This window comes from Garra rufa, chromosome 21, assembly GCF_049309525.1.
Source record: "Garra rufa chromosome 21, GarRuf1.0, whole genome shotgun sequence".
Classification (NCBI taxonomy): Eukaryota; Metazoa; Chordata; class Actinopteri; order Cypriniformes; family Cyprinidae; genus Garra; species Garra rufa.
The window spans coordinates 42,229,752-42,256,713 of NC_133381.1; the positions used below are offsets into that span (position 1 = coordinate 42,229,752).

Sequence of the window (26,962 nt, forward strand, 5' to 3'; positions counted from 1 at the left end):
GTAGTTCCACTCGAACAAGGCCGAACCGTATGTGCTGACGGCTACACATCCACGCGAGCTTCCCAGAGTTTTGCAGCTGATATCTAGTTTCCTCACGCCACTCGGCAGCAAAAAAGCAACAGCCCTTTTCCCACTTATGAATAATGCAGCCGCCCCTCTCTCTCTCACTCACTCGCTCGCTCTCTCTCAGGCCTCACATCACAACAAAACAGTTGTCAGGGCTCCCAAGAGTCCATTAAAGTTCAAACAAGCTGTAAAGAAAGCGAGTGAGAGACATCGTGTGACCCAAACGGCTGAGAGAGCCTCCACCCCACCCAGGAAAGAAAGCAGCGAGCATGTGACTATTCCCCATCGCCGCAGATAATTAGGAGTCAAACGCAGCCGCTGTGTGCTCTCCTCTAATTGTGTTAAAGAGCACCGTTAGCAGGCCGCAAACACAGCGCCGGCACAATAGAGCAGATAAAGAAGAAGATAGAGGGTCGCCGTGTCTCCGGGGGCCGTCGCACGGGGTCACGGACTCGACGCTGATAATGCGAGATGTAATTAATATAAAAGCCGGAAACAATGGCGGAAGGAGAGCGGACGATCCACCGCTGGCCGCCGGGTCTCGCTGACCCGCACCTGCCTTAACTTTGACTCGCAGTCGTCACTAGATACCACGCACTTGCAGAAAAATGTATGTCGAATTGGAAATGCCTGCGAACACGTAAAAATGATCCCGCTGACACATGCGAAACGCAGGCGAGCGCATCTTCAGGCCCTGACCTTTCGCCAGGCCTCCTGCGCGTCACATCCACACGCGCTTCTGTTGCATTTAACATGTAATTACACCAGCGCTCCCAAAACATGCTAAAGGGACGGTCTGAAGCATCTCAGAATGACTATTCAAAGCGAAACTGCCAATTATCTGACAAGAATGAGAAAGGAGCCCTCGCTGAGCTGGAGTAATTGACAGCCCAGAATTTTTAAAGAGATGTGAGTGAAGGTTTAGTAATGCTCTTCTGTTTGACACAGAATGGCAAAAGCACACCTCACTTGAAAAAACACTTGAAATTTTTTTATATTATTTAACATTTCTAAATCCACCTACATACATCAATTTGCACTAACAAAACTTATTTTATGGATTGAAATGTTGTGCGATTGCAGGTTACCAATTTATAATTTTTGCATGTCACTATGTTCTGAAATCCATGAATTTATTAAACTGGAGAATAAACCTCAAACACACACTTGCATCTGAAGCACTAAGCAGAAGCCTGCAGCACTATAGAAGCACAGCAACAAGTGAGTGTGTGTCCAGACGAGAGCAGTCGAACCCTGATCAAACAGATCAGACCAGTGCTTTATTAGGACAGGCTGATGATCTGCATGAATGCACTGACTATATGACCTGGAAGCTGTGGTCGTGTAAACAGTTTAGCACTACAAATCAACACAAAAACAACGTTTTAAAAAGAAAACTTGTTACTGGCCTTAATATATTTGAGAGAGATCTCCACAGCACACTCACAGAAGATATTTGTGTTTAAAAAATGACTCTAGTGTTTTAGATACTTCTATATGTGGCTTATATTACTTATTTATTATCAACATTCAAGCTACTGACAGCCACAAACAATTAGGAGAAATGTGGATGCCAAAGGCACGTCACAGTATTTCACCACGTCACAGACAAATCAAAATGATGACACTGAGGTCAAAACACCATCAACATATTATGAATTGCACTTATTTATTTATTTTTACATTTGCAAAAACAAATTTCATATAACATTTTAATTATTGTCTATATTATTAACTGGTTACTAACAGATTATTAACTAGACAAAGCTAACGGAGGAGGTAGATGTCATTTTTATTATTTAAAAAATTAAATGCATTGTGCAAATCTCTGTAGTACAGCGGTTGAATAGTGTGGATACTTTGATTTAATTTCGAAGCTTATTTTTGAATAACTGCAGGATGAATGTTTTAAGGCGCTGGACAGTAACAGAAGGCAAATCAAAAATATAATGACATCCTGACAAAGGCCTTGTATACTCTGACAGCACTATAAACCACACTCAAAGACAATGTAGCATTCAATAGTAAATAAAAGTGCCTATATTCACAGCCTACAGCAGGTACAGAGAGAGAGAGAGAGAGAGAGAGAGAGAGAGAGAGACAGAGAGAGAGAGAGAGAGAGAGAGAGAGAGAGAGAGAGAGAGAGAGAGAGCACAAGGCATGTCCTTCATCCCCAGCAAAGCAACTTTCACCAAATGAAGTAGCCCCGGGCAAAATATATTAAAAATGCATATCAAAGCAGAAAAAAATGGATGAGATAGGTACAACCTAAATAAATTTGCATATCCAACTATCAAACTGCTGTCCTCAAACATACAAAAAAGGGAGGAAACGCATATAATAAAGTGCAAGATCCAAATGAAATTGCAAAAGCGCTTAATTTAGATTTGTAATATAATCGGAGCAGTTGTCTGCTTTGTGTTTTGTGCTGAGCTGAACATCAGGCCAGTGTGTCGCTTATGAAGTTGTGTGTTTCTCAGTATGTGGGGCAGCAACAGGCCTGCAATCATTTATTCTCATTAACAAACAGCCGCACAAGCACACTATGCAAATGTGACGTTTGGACCTCAAAACACACACAAAGCACTCTGCTGCACATGCGAGCTAATGCTCACACATATTTAGATATTTATGCAAACAAAAAATAAAAATATTCTACACTAGCTATTAAAGCTCACATTGTGCATTTGACTACAAAACTCAAATTATCAGACAAAAATATCCAGCGTTAATCGTGTAATGTAATGGCGATGCAACATGCACAAGATATCAGCATGTTTTAAATGATATGCCAATGGAAATCTTAGGCTACAAACCGCTCGAAAAAAAACGACGTAAAGGCAATCTGAATCCACAAAATATTAAATGCAGTTTCGACTCGCGGTCAGTGTTTAGATGTCCAGTCGAATTAAGTGTCGTTTTGAACTCAACTGACATTTCTAATTTTGTCATTAGCAAAATTAACCCAATAAGAGAAACAGCGGGTCTTATTTCTACAATTACAAACACATCGAGTGAGTTGTTTAGTATATAGAAATTGAAACAGTCGTTTGAATGTGATCCCGGTTTTTAATCGATCAATACAGTTTGAGATGAACCTAACAGATGCTCAGAAGCCTCAAATCTGCTTTAATTCTTAGCAGGCTTGATCTGCTGCTGTGAACTCCATCTATAGCTCCTCAACACATCAACGAGACTCACTGCAGGACGCTCGATATGAACTACACGACGCGGAAAAGTTTTTTCCCCCCCAAACATTTCATTTACAACACCGAAATCAACACGTTTAAACACAGCCGAAGTCATTTAAATGTAAAGCTTCTGAGTCGCTATTGAATTCAGTATAATGGAGCATCGGGCCTGTAAACCGGACTCAGACCACAACAAAAATCAATAGGAGACAATTAAACACATTAACAACAACATCATCATCCTGGCAAACTATAGAGAAACACATTACAAACTTGACTCTCCAATACTTTAAACAAAATAGTGTGCACGCTCACATAACACTGATGCATATAAAATAGATTATAACGCCATTAGATAGGCTATATCCATGTCTCAATTATTAATTTGTTTTAAAGCAGACATGTGCAATGCGCGACTGCAACAGCCCAAAATATAGATATAATATAATACAAAAGCCAAAATAATAGTCTACATCAGCTAGCAGCAGTAAATGAACAAAAAATAAATATTTCCACACACACCGTATTTGCTCACAAGCCGCCTGCAACTTTCAGCCAAGAGTCTATTTTACCATTCAATTTAAATTAAGAACATCGTTTCTATTATTATCAGCCATTTGGATCACCCACGTTATATTTTAGAGTAGACTGCAGACAATATCCAACGCAGATAGAAGCTATTAAATCATTGTGTTACTTACATGATCGGCTAAGTTAGTTGAAGATCCCGAGAGTTCTTCGTGGTCTGATTTTGAGCTGCCATCCCGTTCATCAATCACTAAATCTATGGGCATTTTTCCTTTCAAACAACTGATGTACCGATGGCAGAAATTGTCGCAGAGTTCGTGCACCTTGAGAAGAGAAAAGAAAAGCTCTGTCAACAGCCGCTCCAGAAAGAAGCACGATTAAAGGCCATTATGAGCACAGACAAGGAAACAATAGAGAAATTGTAGCAATGCTTAATATTCTCCTGAGACCTATGCAACAAGTTAATCGACAAAAATAAACGCTTGAGACCAACATCATAATTACGCAGAAACTATAACTTCTGTGTATATTTCTGTGTAATACATTGGAATATTTCTGTTACATTCCTATGAAACCAGTTTCCACAGAAAGTGGAAATTAATGAGTAACATGGTTTTAATATCAAATTATGTTCGGAGTAATTTTGTCAAATTGTATTTTTATTTTTATTACACCAAGTAATACAAAATTTGAATTATTAATTAAAAAACAAATTAACCAGTAAATTCACCCAAATTATTTCTAAAATTAAATCAATACAAATCATTGAAAGATTACCTTTTCTAACTCCAAAAGATGAAACCGTAATACTTGTATGGCTTGTATCATCTGTAAAGAGAAATTGACGTCGTTAGAATTGTCTCTTCTTTGCTATTTAATTTTAATATTCGTTGCATAATATTTCGCAGTGAACAAAAACCGCCCATTCAAATATAAAAAAATTGAATTCAATAATACGAAATAATTCAATAATGTGCTTGAGAAATAAAAAGCAATTATTTTTTGATATCTAAAAATTGCAGGTGGAATGATTGGCCTGTGTGAAGTGTTAAGGGGGTTGATGGTGATATCAGCCCTATAATGAGTGACTTATTTCACACTAATATCCTCCACTCCAGACCGCTGTGAGCGGCTCTCCTGTTCACTTCAAACAGCCCCCTCGTATTTACTTTCACTATCTCCAGATCCAATGAAAGAAAAAGTCTCGAAAAAAATGAGTCACACTCGTTTTAGAGAACTCAAGTGCGAAGACAATCAGTGCTGAAGTGTTATCTTACCAAATTATCCAATTCTGGATTTGAAGAAAATAAAGGCTTTTCTGCGCGGACCTAAAACACACCAAAATGAGGGTTAATAGCAATCGATGAAGAAATGCGCAGCAATTCAGTCGTTAATGAAAAAACATTAAAATTGCAATCGGCACTAATCTGGTTAAAGTAGAAAAACAGTCGTTTAACGTAACATCCAAGTGCACTGATGGAAATTTAATTATCGGTCTTAAATAAAAAGGACGCTTTTAAGTCATCGATTATTATTATCTTTGTTTTAATGCTTTAAATACGTATGTCGGCTCGTGAGTGACCTGTTTGGCGAAGACAGCGATGTCCTCGTTGAAAGAGTCCGAGGAGCACACGTCTCCTCCCGCCACCCCGGGCTCGCGAGGAGTGCATGTGGCCAGCTCACACTTCTCAAAGACCAGAGCCAGCAGAGGAAACAGAGGATGACTGCAGAAACAACAGCAACACACTAACCTTTAGAGCGCTCACTTCACATTAACTGGCGATCAACCGACGAATAAAATCAGGAAGAGTGTTTAATAGTTCGAGCTCGGCGGGGAATAACGCCGCGTCCCGAAACAAAGCAGAAATGTTCGGATGCTACATTTTTTTTAAATCAGTTGCATTTACTGCTTTTGTAACTCTTCAGAGATTTTAAACTGGAATGGAATTAAAATTATTTTTAAGTAAAGTTGAAGTTGTGAAATAAAAGTGCACTCTAGCAAAGCTTGCAAAACGCCGTGCAGAAACACTATTAAAGTTTCAGAAAAAATACAACTATTACGGGAAAGAGCTTGTTTGAAGGATCCGATATTAATACGTAACTCACCCGTAAATTTGATCTTTATCCCTCTTTAACACGTCGTTGACAGCTGAGCCCATGCTGGTGGGCATGACATTGGGATGGGGGGCATGTGTGCCGTAGTGCTGGCTGGCGTGGAGCGGCGGTCCGTGATTCAGATGATGGACCTGCGGGAGCGGCCGAGGCGCGTGAGGATCCCCGTACATCCCGACCCCGTCCATGCCGCCGTAATGAGCCAACTCATCGTACTGCAAGAGAAGCAGAAAGTCAGAAAGAGAACACAAAAATGAAATAAAATAAAAAAGACAGACACAAGGCTGCAGAGAAAGAGGGCTTGAGTAGCGTTGTGGGGGAAAAGCTGAGAAAAAGTGTCGAGCGAAACTAAAGTTTGCGGGCGGATTCGGCCGTAATTACCAAAAACATGGTAAAGTCGTGCTTCCCGAAGGGGGTAAAGCGTGTCGTTAAAGCGGCTGCAGGAGCAGGAGCCCGTCGGCGGAGCTCGGGCGCTCAGACTCGGAGAGTATTCCCAATCAAGTGCGTCAGACTGAAGGAGTTTTGCTCGTGCGTGCGGCGACACTCGAGGCCTGTGATAGATAGTGTATTAGTGGAGGTGAGTGTTGGAGATTTTAAACCTACCCTTTGCGCCATCAGCCTGCGCTCCAATAAACCTTTGGGTCTGTGTCGTCGATTTAATTTCCCAGTCCGCTCACAAACTCATGCGCGGCGAAAGATCCCTTTTTTCGAGCAACTTGGCGAATTGTCCTATTCTCCAGTACGGCCGAGGACGAGCGCAGGCATCAGGAAGAGTTTTGCAATTATTCTTCTTTTCCTCTTTGCCCCCCAGAAAAGAAAGGGAAAAAAGTCAAGCGCCAAACTGAAGGTTACAGCCGGCCCATCAACAACCTGCATGTAACTAAACTGTCGTGTCTCATGGCTTTTTGCCACTCCAGCTGTCAATCAAAGCCAGGGGTTGTCAAGGTAATGAATGAATGATGGTTGGTGATGATGTTCAGGAGAGGATGAATCTTTTTAGCCCCGTTTTCATCCCACAAGTCCCTGTCTCCTTTATGCCTCCGGTCCGCTTTCTTGTTTTATTACTAGTGTAAAAAAAGGAAAAGAGAAGAGTTTGTAAAAAACGCGGCGGCGGCGGCGATCTCTCTCTCGCGCGGTCTGAGATGAGTGAGTGTCAGTGAGTGTTGGCAGGTCGGCCGCTCGCTCGCTTATAGAACACAGTGAGTTGAGCTGCGCGCATCGGCGGGAGAATGAAATGACGGAAGCCGGAAGTGGCGCCGAGCACAGCCAGTCCTGCACGAGCTCCACGCCAAACCCTGCGCGAGAGGCGAGCGTCCAGTGCGCGAGGGGGGAGCCACGTAACTCAGCGCACCGCGGATCCCACTCACATACGCTGAGGAGAGGCGTCGCGGCGCGTTGGGCACGCGTCCAAACGTTCAAATAGCGCTATTAGTATCTTTATTGGACAAAGGAAAGTCACTGCAGCCTTCAGACTTTGCTTAATGCATAACTGAGCGATGTGATACAACCGATATCGAGTGTCACACATGTTCCCCCATTTTTTTTTTTTTTTTTTTCTAGTGCGAAGCACAACAAGGTTTTGTTTTGTTTTGTTTTGTTTAATGGATATTTGGACGGGCCCCTCTCAGAATAAAGTGAACTTTTCCACACGCCAGAAGAAGAAATGAGGTTTATGTTTGGAATCCCTCTCTTTAGTCCAATAGCATTTGAAGATTGAAATGTGAGCCGTGCATCGCGCTCCTAAATTATCAAAGAGCCCCAAGATCATCAATCATTAGGAAGGCCTGAAGTTTCAGAGGAGGAGCAATGATATTGATTGTGCTACAGATGGCCCCTAATACCACAAACAGACCCTTAAAATACTACTCCTCATCAATGATCATATAGCCGGCATCGCGGCACATGTGACATCATCGCCGTATCGATCGCTTTTTACATAAATGTCTACATTTAGAGCTCTCTGACTTGTTTTGTTCTCGAAATTAACAATTCACGGCTTAGTGGAGCCGAAATCGAGCGGGATCTCCACAAACAAGGTCAATAAAGTGCTCCGCAGACGCCCGAGCTACGGTCTCGAGTTCTAATGAAGCAAGCAATTAAAACGGATTTCATAAATGCAACGACTGCTCTGTTTATGACAGAGGGGAGGGAAGACCACGAGGAGAAAGTAGAAGGGATCACTGTGCAATAGCGACTGCAGTGGACACAGAGAGCGCGCTGTCTGACCACTGCTTCATCGCGAGGAAGAAGATCAGGACCATTTCTATAGAAACGCGTGATCGGACAAAAGTGGTAAGTCCATCGCATCCTTATAGAATCGAGTCTGCCGCGGCGCACTAACACTGAGACTACCACTGCTGATCTACACCATCACAGCAATTACAGAAACAATTTTAATTCATTTGGAACAACTGCAACTTACTTATAACGCGTGCAAATCTAACAAAACGTATCTGTGAAGTCATACAACAAATCAATACCATAAGAAAAATGCTCTGTTAACGTTTTCGGTTGATTAAAAAAAGACTCTAAGATGCGCATTGGTTTACTTTTCAGTTTATCACTGGTATAACCACAGCGCTTCTACCATATAAAACCGACACGACGACTCAAACTTTACTGACATAGAAAAACGCTTTCGGTTTCAAAAGTGTCTGAAACACTTCGCTTCGTCTTTTTAAGAAATAAAATATTTTAACCTACCGAGTGAATTAAACTCATGCGTAGATACTTTAATAATAATAAAAAATAAAAAAAAAAGCTCAAATCTGTGTTGTGAACGGGATCCGTGGCTCCGGCAGAAGATGGCATTAACAGGCGGTAAAATTTCATCTGCTGGTGTCAAATTGAGGTCATTTTAGGGTTAAAGCTCTCGGTGTCTCTGCCCAGCTGCGGGTGAGAATACATTTCAACGCAAACACTTTTACATAAACTCTCACAATTTTTAACTCATCCTTTCACGAAAAAACATCACATAAAATAAACACAAAAATATAATCGAAATGTAAAACATCAGTCAGACTCAGAGGCGTATCGATTTCTAGTTTTGTGAAATTACTTCATGTAAACAGCTTCATCCTAGCAACAAAAAACGTTCGAGGCTTAATGTTCAAGGCTTCAGGACATTGTTAATGTCGAACTATTTGATCCTTTTTAATTCTAACGGTTTCGTCTTAAAATTCTAATTATTGTTTTATAGGCGACCTATAAACAGATTTCTACAGAACAACAGGTCGCCGAAGCGGGAGTTCACGCGCCTCTATACGCGCCCAACGAAAAACACGCCTAGTGCTGTTCCCTCATATATTTGCTCAACTATAAACAATTCATTTCATACAAGATTAATTATGATTTTTAGATCAACCATCCCTATTTGTAAATGCTCCATCCTTTTAAGTTCTGATACGTATGGAGGTCCTGTTCTTTAGTGAATATTTATGTTAGGATAATAATTTCTCTGTTTACTGCTTTAGCTCCGCTTAAACTCTGTCTGACCTCAGGGAACATGTCATTCTAGTCCCTGAAGGAAAGCTGTGGAACTCCAATGTTTGTAGAAGTTTCGTGAGTAACTGTAAATTCTTGTGTGTGAAAGGCGTATTTTCCTTCAGTGGCACTATTCTCACGGCACTGTGAGACTCTCAGTGTGTGTGTGTGTGTGTGTGTGTGTGTGTGTGTGTGTGTGTGTGTGTGTGTGTCCTCTATGCTAGTCTGCAGCTCTTTAGCGCCACCTGCCGGATCAATCAAGCCCCTCAGTGCATCCACTGTAAAACTCTAGTTGAATTAAAATAAAATAAACACTCATATCGTGAGAGCGAAAAATACATATATCAACGAAATTTGTTTTAAATAAATTATATTGAGCTCATAAAAGCTTGCCGTGAGCCAATTACGAAGAACGAAATAAACAGACTACCAAAGAGTGCGCATACAATGCATTTTTGTTTGTTTTATTCGTTTTTGTTTCGTAAACTATAGTGTTTAAACTATCTTTTGTAGATGCTGTTGAAATATCCACACTATCTACAATTAGAGAGCTTTAATTTCAGAATTACGCTTTTATTTTTCACGTGTCAGTTTTCCCTCGGGTTAAATTCATAAATGTTATATAATAATATAAATGTTATATGTTATATAGCCTATTTTTTTATCACCGCAGGTCAAAACATCTATAATTATTTTCTTCAAAATAAATGTATTCAAATGTATCACACACCGCAAAAGGAGTACGAACCTTTCACGCTTTGTTATTATTGCTATTAATGATCCTTTTCGCCATGGTTTGGAAGTGCAAACATATCTGATGATATCTAAGATTAAAAAAGGGAGGAAACTATATATAATCTTTACAGTACTAAATACAATGGTAGCCTATATTAATCGAATACATTATGACTAATAAACGAACAAGCATTTTAAAAAAGAAATAAATAAACAATCAATAAATAAAACGCATTACAGCGCCTGATCAACTCTTGTAAAATATCTACTTTGCAGTATCTTGAAATATGCCTATATGTCAAAAGCTTTCCGCGTCCACGAGAATATTTAAAAAAAGAAAAAGAAAAAAGAAATGCTCGATTATTAATGATCTTGGGATAATAGGCTAATGTGTTATTTGTGTTGCTGCTCTCTGCTGTGTGTCGCTCGTCTCGAGTGCGTTAAGAGGCTTAAAGCTCTGACACCTTTACATTCAATTCAGCCAACACCTTTAATTTACACTCATATCCCGCAACAAGAAGAAAGTCATTACGGCACGTATATTAAAAGTATTTTCTCCGATTAGATTTTTTTTTGGACATTGTTTTTTATTATAGTAGCTAATGTATAGGCCAATATGAGGAGATATTATGTTTTTGTAATTCATGTGCATTCGTCTAAAAAGTATGAATCAGCTAATAGCTAAACAATATATATATTATCAGTTGGCTATTTTTAAAGAATTGCGGTTAGCGGTAGAAAGGGTTAAAGTTTTGCACATAGATTAGAGTTTTAGTGACTGCGTGTCAAAACAGTAATGAAACACGAGCCACGCCCACTGACGTCACTGACAACTCATTAGCGCTAATCATTTGCTTTCAGGCTAGAGGACAAAATCATTCCGCTGATGTCTTATTGGTAATTCGTTTCAGAGCAGGTACTCCAAATACACCGAGTGTTCACACACAGAACTATAACAAGCCGCCACTTTCCACAGGTTCGCTCATTATGCAGCTCCAGGAATCGGGTCCCCCTCAGGACTGCTGATTTCCCGCGATTTAAACAAATACCCGGCGCAGAAGAATTGTTTTCCGTTTCCACTGTTCAAATTAAAGGTGTAAAATCCACATAGCTGTTCGCAATGTGTTCAAATAAATGCCGTTGCCATCTTTGTTGTTGTTTTGTTTTTCTTACATCTTCCCATTTGACTGTATCTCCCTTGGTTCTGGAAGAGTTTACATGATCAAGCCGGGGAGCCAGGTAATTACCACACACTGTCAAACACAGGGGCCGCTGATTCAAATGCAGAGTGAAGTATCAAAGAGGAGCGTTCCCTTTGCAGGCGGCCCCAGATCTACATAGGAGACGCTGGCGAGACGACTGCCACAGGGACACCGTGAGGATGTGACAGCACTTCCATTACAGGCCTGCATGGGAACGTTTGCCTCTGCCCTCCAATCTCGCACTCTCACAAAGCCTGACTGTTCCTAGTTTGGCGTAAACCCTTAAAAAACGATTTAGAGTCGGGTTAAAATGCCGCTTTTAGATGCACTTTAATTATGATACTGTTTACGCTGAAAAAGAAACCATGCGGTTGCTACCTTAAAATGTTATTTCTGCCTTATTTAAGGCGAGACACTGCAGGTGAATAAGGTAAAAAAAATAAACTAATAGTTATCACCTCACTTAGTTGATTGATTGCATTGATAACTGCAAACATTTTTTGTATTACAAGTTTTCTAAAATGTTAGGTTTAAATATGTAAATGAGCCATCATTTAATGAAATATGCACTGATTTGCATACATTTCTAGAACAAAAATCTAAACACTGAAGTCAGTTTCAAAATTCTTGTTTTTTTTGTATGCTTTTACAGAAGGACTTTTGGGTATCTCATTTTGTCACTCCATAATTTAGAAAAAAACTTAAAACAGACAGAAAACAAAACAAATCCCTCTGTAAAAACCTTCAGGATATAGACCAAAATAAAAATGTAAAGTCTGGTGTGTGTGAGTGCTACTGAAGTGGAGATTTATGGCTCCAGTGTAGAAGAAAAAAACTCATGGCCTTTAAAAATATGTATTGTAATTGTAAATACAAAGTGCTATAAAAGAAAAACTTAACTGTGTCTTTAGAGTGTTTTCTTTCGACTAGTCTAAAAAAAAAAAAAAATGAAACAACAAAAATCCCCAAATCTAAAACTTGACAGGTGCATGAGAAAACTGCGTTTTTACCTGCAGTGTCTCCCTTTAAACCATAAAAACTTGTGTATTTCGATTGATTACACTATATTACAGAGTATTTTGTGACATACTTCAGTAAACCCAGTTAATTTAGATTATTTTTAGTGTAGATTAGGCTATATTAAAATGGTAATGAATAATGTAAACATAAGCATGATGACGCACTTCCGCTCACATTACAGCTACCGCAGCTGTTTTATTAGTAAGTTGGCTATCCAAACATCTGACGTATTCCACCAAAAATAAATGTTGCCACATTTTCCTCAAATGCATCATGGAATTATTTCACTCAGCTGCATCTTAAGAAACTGAAATTGACTTAGTTGAAATTAAATGATGAGGCGAGTTAAAAAAAAAGATGCAATGGCTCAGTTGGTGTGCAAAACTGTTGGAATCTAAATCCGGTCTGGAGGGACGTTTGAGTGTTTAACATTATAAACATGCCCCTCTTCTCCAGCTCAGAGGGATATTTTACATGTAAATATTCACACAGCCAAAGAGCAGGCCATGAATTATTGAGCACTGTAAAGAAGTAAAACGTCTCTGTGTTCAAGCTCGAGAATGGACAGGAAGAAAGTGAATTATCCAAAAGAAAACCTAATTGAAGGATGATGAAATAAAGCCTGTGGTTATTTCAGATCACCACACACACACATGTATATGGCACATCTATAGGTGTGTGTGTGTGTGTGTGTGTGTGTGTGTGTGTGTGTGTGTGTGTGTGTGTGTGTGTGTGTGTGTGTACCTGGTATTCATCACGTTGTGGGGACCAAATGTCCCCACAAGGATAGTGATACCAGTAGATTTTGACCTTGTGGGGACATTTCTCAGGTCCCCATGAGGAAACAGGCTTATAAATCATGCACAATGAGTTTTTTTGATGAAGTAAAAGTATGCACAATCTCCTGTGAGGGCTAGGTTTAGGAGTAGGGCCATAGAAAGTACGGTTTGTACAGTATAAAAACCATTACGCCTATGGAATGTCCCCATAAAACATGTAAACCCAACATGTGTGTGTGTGTGTGTGTGTGTGTGTGTGTGTGTGTGTGTGTGTGTGTGTGTGTGTGTGTGTGTGTGTGTGTGTGTGTGTGTGTGTGAATCTACACAGTCTCACGTCAAAACTTGTCAAAGTTTCCCGCTGAAGTGAGTTGGGCTGAATTCTGGCTGTTCTGGTCTTTGTTGTGTTGTGGCCTGTGGCTGAACACTTGACAGACTGTCAGGAGCTGATGGGATATGAGTGCAGGCACTAGAAAGCCGCTCATTTCTGTGGTTGATTCACCACTCTGTTCTTTATTATCAAACAGGTAACACTCAGAACACTAGAGAAACACACAACTAATGGGAGACTGTGATTATTGTGTTTGTGTTTTTCACTGTGGAATTATGATCGTACAATAATTGTGCATTGTTAATATAATATTGATTCTCAAATCATGTAAACATGAAGATTCTCTGTTTGCTCCATGACCTCACCATTGAAAATGCAGAAATGCATGACTCTAATGAAGTATCCCAGTGCAGCACAAGGCTTGCTAATCCCCATACTACTATTAAGTAATTGTGAATTACTGTACTATAATTGTGCGAGTAAACTAAAAGTCTATTAGCAATTTAACAGCGTGCAGAAGTCTCTCTCTCTCTCTCACACACACACACACACACACACACACACACACACACACACACACACACACCAGGGCACTAAACAGACACAATTCACAAGTGGTCCTGATGTCTCAGAGGACTTTTAATATGTATGAGCAACATCAAAGAGGAATATCCTGACATGTGGCACCTCCAAATGATCAAGCTTATTATCACATATATGCAAATGTTTGCCATTTTTGTTGCTCTCTGTTTGTGGAACTGCTGTGGAAAAGATGATGGTTCGAAACACTACTGATGATATCCAGTGACCGCTACTTGCATGCATTTTGTTGTTCTTGTGCATCAAGCTTATATTCTATGAGAAAATACCGGTTTTGTTTGTAATTTGTAATAAAAACCCTTTGAAGAGATGCTGCAAATAAATAAATGAAAACAACGATTATGTCTTGTTCAGATACTCACCGTGTTTCTTTTTTATACCATATTCTTTCATTAGTTTCACGTTTTTACGGGTCATTTAAAGGTGAATAAAAATCTCCTGATGCGAATACAATAACAGGCTTTTCTCCAACATTAACGTGAGTGCGCTATAACAAAAGCATACAGCGCTGAATTAAATTCAAAGAGGAAAGTATGTTTTATTATGAGCTCAACTCCGATTTATGAATATCATTCGTTTTCTGAATGTGTCTCTTGAAAATCGCTCAGATCTCCTGTGATGTTTACTTTTATTCCATTTTAACATTTTATTACGAGCATTATAGATGTTTTACTGTATGCATATATCAAAAATGAAAGAAATGACCTATATTCACAGTGTAACTTGAGGAGGCTTTTAATAAAGCGCTTGTGGTTAATGGATTGCTAATGACAGGTCACATAGACTGAGATGACCGATGACCTTTTGTTTTCTTAAACGCCATTGGTATATAACTTTGAGAGCTCATATCATTCCAGGGGAAGCCTAATAATATACAATAAGCCACCAAGTGGCCAACAGCCTTCACACATCATGAGTGTTTGTGAAATCTCTTCATAACCAAAGTCATTTTGGGGAATAAACTGACTTTTAGTGACTTTTATATGTTAAATAAACAGACTCCAGGCCTAAATAATCCAACTCTTCAGCAAATAACCAAACTAGCGATTGGACATCGATTGGACCGCATGAAATAAGCGTTGGGACCACAGCGATCCGTCAAGCCGTGTTTAGCTGACGTTTTCTAGAGTCGCTGTCAACGGTCCAGCAGAACTGATGGAATCGTCCTTTTGTTCCTTGATGCAGTCAGAACTGAGCCGTGAATCTTGCATTCTCCTTTAATAGTCAGTGGTAGTTAATTATTAAAGGTATGTATTTGAATTATAAATATACTAGTTATACAGAAGTAGGCAAAGCAGGCATAGCGCCTGAGGCTAAATTCCTCCATTAGCCATTATTTTCCAGTCTCCTGCCTCCATTTCCCTGCCTCCTAGTTTTATGTCATCTCCAAAAACAGCCAGGCATTCCTTTGTACTTGCCATCTCCTCCCCGCTATGACCACAAAAAACCTCCCCTCCATACATATAGCTGCTGCCGCCGCCTTGAAGTGGGATGTCATACCTGTCTTACATTTAATGAATCGCTTTCTTCAGCGTGTCCCAGAATTCCAGACACTCTCCTCGGAAAGCTGACGGTGCTTCCAGCGAGCGGCCCGCCGCGTGTCAGCAGTCATCCGGCGTGGCGCGCATTACCGTACATCATTAGGCGTGTCAGGAACGCCGCCGCTCGCAGGCCGCACGCCGCCCTGCAGACCCGGCCCAAACAAAGGACTTTGGCGCGCTTCTCTCTTTTCGTCTCTCTGTCTCTCCGGTCCGACTCCCTCTCCTCCGCTCGACCATCATCTCCTCCACCTCTGGATTTATGAATAAAATACGACACGCTCAGAATAAGAAGATGGCACTGCAGTAACTGTCAAATGCCAAGATGAAATAATAAATTCAGGTGCCTTTTTCTGCTCTGTTGAAGGAAACTTTGTTCTCTCCAAAGCTAGCTTTTTCGTCTTCGTTCTCTCGCTCGCACGTTTTTTTTAAATATATTTTCCCCATATTTCTGCAAGTCTTTCTCACCTCCTTCAAGCAGTTCACATTCCCTTTCCATTTGCTCGATGCTTCTCTTTCAAAGCTTTCATGGAGTGATTGATGACATCTGAAGTGAAAGCAGTGTGATACAGTTTGTAACCTTCATCAAAACATCCATCCACTTTAAATGTAATGAAAGCAGCAGTGGATGAGGCGTTAGCGTTGGGCCCGTCTGAGAGGAGTCTCTGATTGTTCTGTTGGCTGGACGGGTTCAAACTGGGTCAAAATCTTAGCAATGTGTGTGTTTCATTAAATGTGTGCCATGCCATTTGCATGCAACACATTTGCAATTTCCTTAGGTTATTATAGTTAAATGACAGGCGCTTTATCCAAAGTAAGTAAGGAGTTCATTCTGTCTATGCATTTTATCAGGTTCTCTGGAAATCAAACTCAGGAATCGCTGTAGGAGAATGCAGAGAAAATGAACTTGCTTTGTTGCTTCCTTTCTCGCTTTCCTGTGCACATTCAGTCCTTGTCCATGTTGTCTGTAATACACCAAGAAGAGAACCTGGTGTGATCTTCCACATCACGCATTTAGAAATGAGACAATACATTGGGTATGGTATGGCAAAAACAATGTAAAACAAAAGTTAAACATTTACATTCAAGGCATGTATTTATCCAAAACCAATTTACAAGAGAGGAACAAAAGCATTTTTCATCGAAAAGCCAACAATATTTGTAATACACCATAATACCACATTTATTAGTCAAATGTCTTGTCTAGCTCTGCAAGATGAGCATTTAAGATTAAAAAGTATATAAGTTGTAAATGTTTTTAGAAAATAACCAATCGTTTCGCTAGATAAGACCCTTCTTCCTCGGCTGGGATCATTTAGAGCTCTTTGAAGCTGCATTTTAGAAGTCCACTATATGGAGAGAAATCCTGAAATGTTTTCCTCAAAAAAAAATTCAAACAAGTTACCGAATTGACTCGTATGAAAATGTATAATTTTTGGTAAAAAAAAAAAAAAAGTAAAAAAAGTAGAGTAGACACTGTAAACAGGTGTGAATTGCCAAGGGAGTGTGTTGTCCAGCTTCGGTCAGTGAGTAGGAACCTGTGAAGATCCCATGAGCCCATCATAACCCATAACCAGCTGATTTCACATCTACATCTCCTGCTGAGCAACAACACTGGATCTGTGTTTACACCTGATGGAAATGTGTCATTTTGTATTTAAACTCTTGAATGTTTGAACGTGTTTATGGAGGGAGTGTGTTTGTGATGGATGATTGATGAATTCTGACAGCACACTCAATGTTTCCTCAAGCTTCATGAAACATACATACACTAACACCTCAAAGATCTTCCTCTCTGCCATTCCCTGTCTCTCTCTCACGCACACACACACTTCTCATTAAGAAATATCCATGAAGTAAACACATTGGGGACCAGCTGCATAACCTCTGTGTTAAGACAGTGTCTTAAGAACTAATCTGACCCACTAGCAGCTACCAAGGGGTATTGAGTTGTATTTTTGGATTTTGATTAGACCCATGTACGTTTTTATGTAACTGACTTTAGAAGCAAAACTATGACCTTGTAAGACTGGTCTAAGCATCTTATGCAACTGGTCACAGATCACTGTACAACACAATGATTAGATGATTGAAGTCAATCACTGTGATGGACTGTCCAGTTCTGAGATGCTCAGATATTCTCCTGCAGCCCTACAGAGGACAAGTAGTTTGGAGAATGCATGGATGGACAGTCAAACAGTGAGTATTATGGATGGATTTAGCCTGTATTGAGCAGTTTATAGGTGAAGTGTGTCATTGCTGCTTTTCCTGACCGCTCTCCTCCTCTTTGTCATTGGTCAGTCAGTCAGATAGTCCCGCCCCAAACTCACATCATTGGTTGAATTAGAAGGCTGCTTAAACTACCCAACATACAGTAGTTAAACAATTCCCAAGACCATAGTTCCGATGAACGACCTGTGTTTAAAAACATAGTTTCTTGTTAGTATGACAGGTTGACAAGGCATGTAGATCATGCCTATGGGCATAGTAAGCAAAATAACCTGCAGGGCATACTATATCTGTAATTCCATTTGAATACATATACATATTTCAATATATTTTAGATTTTGAAGAATGTGCATAAATGCGCAAGTAAAGTAAATGAAACAAATAAAGCAAATGACAGGCAACAAAAATACTGAAGTAGTCCTCAGATGCCATGTTTGTTACAGCAGGAAAATTAGACATTGAGAATTCTTCATGTATACAGACAGAAGTGAAGTGTATGCCAAACAGGTTAACATCATTACGAAAATAAAGGGCTTCTCTTGTCTGAGTATATAATCTATAAAATCTGACATTAATTGTGATCTTGAACTGATTCATTAGCAGAAGTTATTGCTCCACCCTGGTACTACGATTTATTAATGACAGTTGCTCCAGTGTGGTGTGATCAAGTTACTGCAGTTTTGACAAACAGTCATGACTAACTAGGTCATTTCTAATGAATGATGTATTGTGCTACGGTGGTTAAGCAGTGAGTTACATTTTTGTACTGGAAAAGCATCTCAGAACTCAGATGATGTGAAATCAGAATCAGAAAGTGTCACAGAGTCACAGTGTTTCACTCTTCAACGACCAAAGATGTCAAACAACCAGTGACTGACTGACAGAGACTCTGAACATGGAGCTGCAGCACACTCTCACTCCAGCTCATCACATATGGACACTTGGTCAGAACCCCTGGCATCACTCTTTAATATATATATATATATATATATATATATATATATATATATATATATATATATATATATGCCTGTTATATTCTGAGTTTTCTATTGTTTTCAATTGAGAAATGGTTAGGTTTAGGGGTGGGGGTTGGGTTGGGTTTAGAAATGTCTATAAAGTGTAGATAAAATTATTGGGCTGTTTAAAATAAAAAACACACCCCAACATATGTGACCATAGAGCACAAAACCAGTCATAAGGGTCAATTTTTTAAAAAATCTAGATTTATACATAATCTGAAAGCTGAATCAATAAGCTTTCTATTAATATATAGGATATGACAACATCTGGCTGAGATACAACTATTTGAAAATCTACAATCTGAGGGTGCAAAACAAATAAAAATACTGCAAAAATCACCTTTAAAGTTGTCCAAATTAAGTTCTTAGCAATGCATATTACTAATCACAAATTAAGTTTTAATATATTTACAGTAGGACATTTACAAAATATCTTCATGAAACATGATTTTTACTTTATATCCTAATGATTTTGGGCATAAAAGAAAAATCTATCATTTTGACCCATACAATGTATTTTTGGCTATTGCAATAATATACCTGTGCTACTTAAGACTGGTTTTGTGGTCCAGGGTCACATATTTCATAATGATGGTATGCTATAAATAATATTTATAAAGTCTACGTTTTTTCATTGAAACCAATGGGGTTCCCTGCATGTTGAAAAAAGACTCTAAGTGTGTTAAAAAGTGACTTCCAAGAGGTCCTGACCAAGAGTCCATATGTGATGAGCTGGTATTGAGAACATGTTGAGAACTGAGCCAAAACTAGCTGAACATCCGAACGTAAGGTCTATTTCCCGCTTTGGAAAAGGTTCTTTGAAATATACATGGTACTGAACGATTGCTGAATGGTATTTACATCGCACATGATGTTGTCCGTGATAGTAGCACGAACCTTTAGTTAATGTCTGTTAGTTACGATCAGTGACCCAGTGGATAAATACAAGACAAAACAACATTTAATATGCAGCTGCGCACGACGCTAGGAGGAAACTACCATTAAAGCAAGGCGACCGGCGTTCTTTTCACTAAGAATAAAGTGTGACACATCACAGTCACATCAGACCAGCTTCCTTTGCTGTGAGTCATTTACAAGAACAGAATAATTTAAGAAAGAAGAAAGTTGGAGCCCTACTGTCAGACGTGCGCTTGATGGCCTCTTTGTCTCAACACTGACTCTAATTGCGTGTGACGTTTATAAAGAGTTCCGACTCCATTTCTTTTCATTTCCGTGAGTAAGATAGCTGTACATCCTCCCGCCATCTGCCGAGCAGCGTGAGGAAGACGATCTGTTTGAGAACGCTCCATTCCGCTATGAAGATATAATTGTTCCCCCTTAGCTGCAAAACAAAGAGCAATCAAACTATGTGTTTATTTTTAATTTCCCATGCATGTTTTATCGCGGCATATGCCAGCGCGCGCTACGGCGGGAGGACTCTATCTACACGCGCCGAGAAATGACTTCTGCCGTGCATATATGCCTGCCAGATAAAGAACATTATCACATTCCTACATTTCCAGCGGCCTATCATCGTCACTCATACGCCCGCGCTCACGCCGACCGTCCGGGGAGGACGGCTGGAGTCTGTCAGCGGGTTCGGTCCGGCCCCAGAGCCATATCGCGGCCCCCGTACGCCATGAAAAATCGTCCTGTCTGCGGGGCCGGATTCGCCCTGTCACGGCCTAATACACGGATTGATTCATGGTGAGAATGGATCAGGAATATGTCCTTCTGTCGAGACTATTACCCGTCTCAGCCCATCTCTCAGGCTGTAATGATGACGGCTGATGGGCCTCTAATTTTTGCTCTCGCTGAGCAAAAGCTATTTCTATTGGTCAGGCCCTTCGGCCCCCTGAGCGGAAGCAGCTCGTGAAGCGACCCGTGACACGCTTTACTGAGAGATTCCAGCAATAACCAGCCGTATGGAGCTGCTCTTCCAGAGTCAGGAAAAATATGTACATGTATTCACTGCAAATGATGGCTACACTTTGTTTTGATAGACATTCTACTAACTAGAAGTAACTTTACCACTACATGTCAACTAACTCTCATTACAGGATTAGTAGACTGTTAGGTTAGGGTGAGGGTTAGTGGAATAAGTTGATATAAGTTTAATATCAAAATATCTAACTATCAAAATAAAATGTGACCCTGGAGCGCAAAACCAGTCTTAAGTAGCACAGGTATATTGGTAGCATTGCCAAAAATACATTGTAAGGGTCGAAATTATTGTGATTTTTTTAGTATGCCAAAAATCATTAGGATATTAAGTAAAGATTGTGTTCCATGAAAAGATTTTGTAAATGTCCTACTATAAATATATCAAAATTAAATTTTTGATTAGTAATATGCATTGCTAAAAATTTCATTTGGACAACTTTAAAGGCAATTTTCTCAATATACTGATTTTTTTGCACCCCCAGATTCCAGATTTTTTAAATAGTTGTATTTCAGCCAATTATTGTCTTATCCTAACAAACCTATTTATTCAGCTTTCATACGACGTATAAATCTCAATTTAAAAAATTAGTTGGACATGTTCTCCAGAAGGTGTGCATTACTGATATTTTTGTCTTGTTTTGCAGATGTACTTTTTGATATGTTGAAATCAAGAGAAAACGATATAGGGTGATCTTGGGAAAATAAGCCAATGATTTTGGTCGTACATTCGGAGTTACTATGTTTAAGGATAGAAAAAAATAAAAAAAATAAATAGGAAGTTGCAACTTTTTATCTCACAATTAAACTAATTTTTACTCACAATTTAGAGTTTATATCTTAAAATTATGATGTAATTTCACAGAATTAAGAGTTTATGAGAATTACAAGAAAAAACTGTTTCCCATACATTAATTTTGCCATTAACATTGTTTAAATGAATATATGAAGCAAAGAGTTATATCAAATATCAACATTAACATCAAATGTGTAGCATCATTTAGAACTAACATGATCTAATAATGGTGATACTCGAGATTTAACATTACGGACAAACGTGTGAAAAAGACATTAATTAATTAATGATACCTATTTTAGAACATAAAACATGTAACATGCATATTCTGACATTTTTTTGCACGCAGCAGTATTATATCACTTGTGAAGCTAGTGCATACTCGCAAAGTCAGTGTCCTCTTTAGTCACATGACATCTGAGTCTCAGGTGATTATTGGTTGAGTTTAAGGCCACATGTCACCCCTGAACGACGCCCTCAAACTCACCCTCTTCACCGCAGGCCAGCGGCGAACGCTAATGCGTGTGGATTTCACTTCTGATGGCTGTTCATTTTACTGCTCATTTGAGCAGATTTACAGCACACGTTCTATCTCTTGACCGCAGCGCCACTCTTATCTGTAATGAAAGCGAGCCGAGCATTAATCAACGGCCCCGACCGTCGCATTAAATGTATTGTATATGGGGAGTAAACACGCTCCACGACTCCTCCGTATCAGGCCGGTAGAGAGCGAACACGCCAGAAAAAACCCTCATTATATTTGTCACAATTTCACATCTGCTGTTTTTGAAGCAATGTACCGTGAGGCCATAAACCGCATTACAACCGCGCATAAATTTGTCTGATTTGTGGCTGGAGTAACTAATTCCTTGAGTACATTTTAGAAAAACAAGCAGCCAGCCCTGAAATTGCAATTCTATAAAGGCTTTAAATTACTGAGTACGGTATGGAGGACCGGCCTGATGTGCGCGTTATGGAAAGCGACGTTGCTTCCCGAGATTGAGTCAATAAAAGGCAAGATGACTGAGGCATGTACTCAAACAGAATTAAAAGGAGACGAGACACCGGGCCGCAGAAGAGCCATGCATCTCATTTAGAGAGAGAGAGAGAGAGAGAGCTGCAGGCCATGCGTTTCATTCACACGTCTGGAGAGCAATGACAAACAGCACACGTCTCCACTAAACCATGCGTGCACTTACAAACAGGTGTTACGTTTTGTTCAGAACAGGTCCTTTTTAGGAGTTTACCACTCTTTCTTCTTGCAACTGTTGTCCAGATACTCCCTGAATGGCATGTAATTAAATGCTTGTTTATGAAATTGAATGCAAAACAATGCATGACCATATAAACAGGGGTTCAGTTCCCGAACAACAGCGTAACTCACTGCTAAACTGCCATAGCACACTGCACTGTTGGAGAAACTAGAGACTAGTCACCACTGTTTCCCAAAGGAACTCTGTTGCACCTCCATCGTTCAAACCATGTTGGAACAATCTGTTGTTAATGACATCAAGCAGGTAAGTTCTGCTAACTAATCAGTTCAAGACCAAATTAATCTCAGATTTTTTCTCCAAGTAACAAACATAGCATCTGAGCACAGGCATTTTGTTTTGTTCAGCAAAGTGCTGCGTTTTCATCTTAGATTAGGACCTTGTTGCAATTGTTGCCAAGTCTTTTTATTAAACTAAATGCAAAAAATTCCATCACAATATAAACAGATTATTAAGATTAGGAGAAAAAAAAATCTATATTTAGTTTTTCTGTGATATATACTGCAATGTGAAGAAGTACAGGAAATTTTTGTTGCCATTTTTGCATTTTTCTTTATAGGATAGTGAAATATGACAGGAAGTGAGCAGGAGAGAGATAAGGTCAGGAAAGGTCCAAGAGGTGGGATTCGAACTGAGGACACTCAACTTGGGACAAGTGCAACTGTGCCATATAGGGTTACAAAGGGGTGGAAACTTTCCAAAAATCCCAGGAAGATTCCAAAAAATAATGGAATGTTTCCAAAATTTGTCAATAGTGGCGTACGTCAACCACCACTTTGCTGCAAAGTATTAAAGTTCAGTGTGTAAATCATAAATGATCTCTCAGATCATGTGTGTTTGTTAAGGTGAGTGTAATCAGATGCACTATGTTCACCTACTGGAGCAGAAAATAGCTGGAAAATCCCACAGATGCACATTGAAAAAGGAACTGAGAGACATCAACAAAACCATGAACACACCTAACAACCACCCAGAACACCCTAGAAACCCTCTGGAGTGAAGAGCAGTCATATTTTGTTTGTAAATGTAAAGTTATGTTTATTTGTTCAGAACTGATCACTATCTCGTATGGAGAGGGATTTCAGCACATCGCTGAGCTTCGGATGACAAACGACGTTCTGAAGTTTACTGCTCGAGCGGCGCCTGCGTCCAACAGACTCATCAATTATTTCTAGACTCGAATCTCTCTGTAATTCTGCTGAAGCATATTAACACCGTAGTTCAGATCAAAACAATTCTCCTTCAGGATTCGAAAGAGGAATTCGGCGGAACGGAAGCGCAAAATTAAAATAATTTCTCTTGCAGCGTGTAAAACAATAGCACTCGGTTAGCTTTATTAAAACGCCCAATAATAACTGATTTAAGGGCTATAAAATAGTATTCATTAGAGGGTCATAGTTAAAGAATTATTAGAAGTATACCTAAACCTGTCACTTTTATAGCAAGCGAGCGAGATCATATAATTTGAAAAGAGTGTGATTATATTTGAGATTTGTCCTGAAGCATTAGCGGGGAGCTCGTAAAGAGCTGAAATTTAATATGATGCTTTCAGTCAGTTTAATTGAATTTTAATTGCCACTTTGGGCAGAAGGTTTAGATCGGATCGATAAAATATTAAAGATTCAGTGCTTTGGTGCGGAACCGTCTCCGGTTTCGCGCGGCACAGAAGATCTGGCTCTGGAAGCCGTTCTTGTTTATGATGTGTTCTGCGGCATCCGGTGCCGCTCCGGCCTTGTCCGACACTCCGGAGTGGATAAATTAGACGGCGGCGCATTGCATTAATTAAGCGGCTGAGGGAAGAGCGTTCGGTCACCTTCAGAGGGAAGCCCTTAATGTGCCAGAGCTATAAATATTTTGAAATGTCACACCTCGCTGAGACAGCATCAGAGCCCAATCAGCCCCATAAATCAGCAGCGCCAAACGGCCAAGACCCAAAAGATGGCTCTTTGGTATTTTAGAAATAATTACTAATACAAAAAGGGTAATGAATGAAGCTATAAATTCCATTAAAAACAGACTAGCAGAGAATTATTTGTTAAAACTATGCATTGCTCCAGGAAAACGGTCCTTCCTCAATCATTCCTTCCGGCCGTATCCGACGCAAACACGAAACCGCTTACATGATGTCATCGCAGACGCTGATTAACGGCCGCTTAATTGATCGAGCTCAATGTTGAGTTACACAGAGACGGCGACAATAAGCGATGTGACATCAGATTTTAAAAAATTACATTAGTGCTTCAGGGATGATGTATTTTTGTAGGCCGAAACTGAGCATTTCTGCACTATACTTCAAATACAGTGACTGGAAGTAAATCTACTGTTTTACTATACTTCCACATCAGAGTGAATGAACCTTATGCATTCTGCTTTGGACTGAGATGAAACAACACACTAAAATAAAAAAATAAAAACAGCAAATTAAATGAGTCATCGGATGCCCATTTTCAACAAGTTCATATGATTCTTTATGGTCTCAATGAAGAGTCTATAACACTGGTCTCAAACGCAATTCCTGGAGGGCCACAGCTCTGCACATTTTAGCTTCAACCCTAATCAAACACACCTGATCCAGCTAATCAAGGTCTTCAGGATTACTAGAAACTTCCAAGCTCTGCAGAGCTGCGGCCCTTCAGGAACTGAGTTTGAGACCTCTGGTCTATAATATACTTTGGTTAACAATTCTCAATAGTAGTGTAAAAAAACACCCTTTTATCTTGTCAAAATCAGCTCTGCAAAATATCAACTTATCACATGGTCCCTTTAAATGCAAATGAGCTCTGCTTGCCCCGCCCCTCTCTGATGTGGGATTATGAGCCGTAATGTTTACTTTAGCCGGATTTAGCTGCAAAACTTGCCAACAAGCACATTATTAAGAAAGGCCGTTTGCAAAGATGCGTAAAAAACCCTTATACTCACTTCTGCTGTGGGTGAAGCTCACACAAACATAGACGCATATATAGTTTGGGATCAGCGCTTTCCTTATACAAATGAAAGTAGCGTTATCATCTTCATTGGCTCAGATTTTGGGAGTAAATGAGGACTGCTGTGTTCATTATTACATCCAACAACAGAACACCTCAATCGCTCATTTAGAGTCTTCCTCTGCTCCTGAGTCACACAATGAGGATCGGAGTCAATGAGGGCGGGGCTAAGGTAAGACGCTCATGTCAATCAACTATTGTGGGAGGGGCCTCTGTCTGTGTGTTCTCACACCCACAAGAAGCTGAGAACGACCTGATTTTAAAAAGGGGATATTACTTTTAAAGATTAAACAAATACCACAGGGTTGATTTTAATCATTGTAGGGTGGTTGTGTACACAAACTACCAACACACATTAATGTTCAAATAACATATAAAAGTGAGTTTTGACCCCTTTAAGTTGAGTCTGAACTGCCCTAACGGTAAAGAAAACGCTCTGTATCTCCACTCACAGTCAACACAGAAACTCTGTGTTAGTATTATTAGCAGCGTTAGTCCATCTATCCTGTCTGCTGAAGTGTTAAGACATTGGAAACACACGATTTGCAGCAATTACAGAACCCGCCCCTGAGAGTGCTCTGTGCTTCTTATAGAGACGTCATGTGAATATGTATCAGCGGAGGACGGCTCTCCTCAGAGACTCCGTCTGACAATAGCTGCTGTCATGTACAGAGCCTATAGTGTGGAATTGCTTTAATACTGTTCCTTGTACAACAGCTGAAATTACTGAGCCAAAACTATACATTATGAATCATTTATTGTCCCTAGCTTATGTATTACCGCCCAAGTAAATCCCAGCGAGGGCCCAAGATCCTCTCTGATGGACACACCATTATTCACGGGGCAGCGTTGGCACAGGACGACAGCAACGCTGAGAGACACTAAAACACTCCCTCAAGATGAATCCTCGCGCTCCACGTGCCGCTTCTGCCTCCGAGTCAAACTCTACATCCTCGCTTTAATCAAGAACTTTTTATCATCTCCAGAGCAGAAAATACTATGTTCTCTTTACTGCATATACAAGCCAAACTAACACTGTATGAAGAAAGGAATATGCTCTGTTATGAAGCAAGACTGTTTCTGGCGATCCCTCATATTGGAAACGTTTTGCTAAACCAAAAATGAGGACAGAACAAT

The 26,962-nt window shown here is 39.8% G+C and overlaps 1 protein-coding gene across 6 annotated transcripts in view; it reads right to left on the reverse strand.

The window, feature by feature from the left end:
- The window catches only part of meis2a (Meis homeobox 2a), a 60,531-nt gene extending 53,197 nt beyond the window's left edge, over nucleotides 1-7,334 (reverse strand). For 3 of the 6 annotated variants that reach the window (XM_073826660.1, XM_073826659.1, XM_073826657.1), the window contains exons 1-6: nucleotides 6,501-7,334; nucleotides 5,892-6,112; nucleotides 5,368-5,509; nucleotides 5,063-5,113; nucleotides 4,563-4,613; nucleotides 3,959-4,108 (exon numbers count right to left, since the gene is read on the reverse strand). In XM_073826660.1, the coding sequence (XP_073682761.1) occupies nucleotides 3,959-4,108; nucleotides 4,563-4,613; nucleotides 5,063-5,113; nucleotides 5,368-5,509; nucleotides 5,892-6,112; nucleotides 6,501-6,512 (627 nt within the window). In that variant the 5' untranslated portion in view covers nucleotides 6,513-7,334. Of the gene's footprint in view, nucleotides 1-3,958; nucleotides 4,109-4,562; nucleotides 4,614-5,062; nucleotides 5,114-5,367; nucleotides 5,510-5,891; nucleotides 6,113-6,278; nucleotides 6,434-6,500 lie in introns of those variants that run through there. The other 3 variants (XM_073826658.1, XM_073826655.1, XM_073826656.1) reach the window with 2 other exon arrangements.
- Between the last annotated feature and the right edge of the window lie 19,628 nt (nucleotides 7,335-26,962).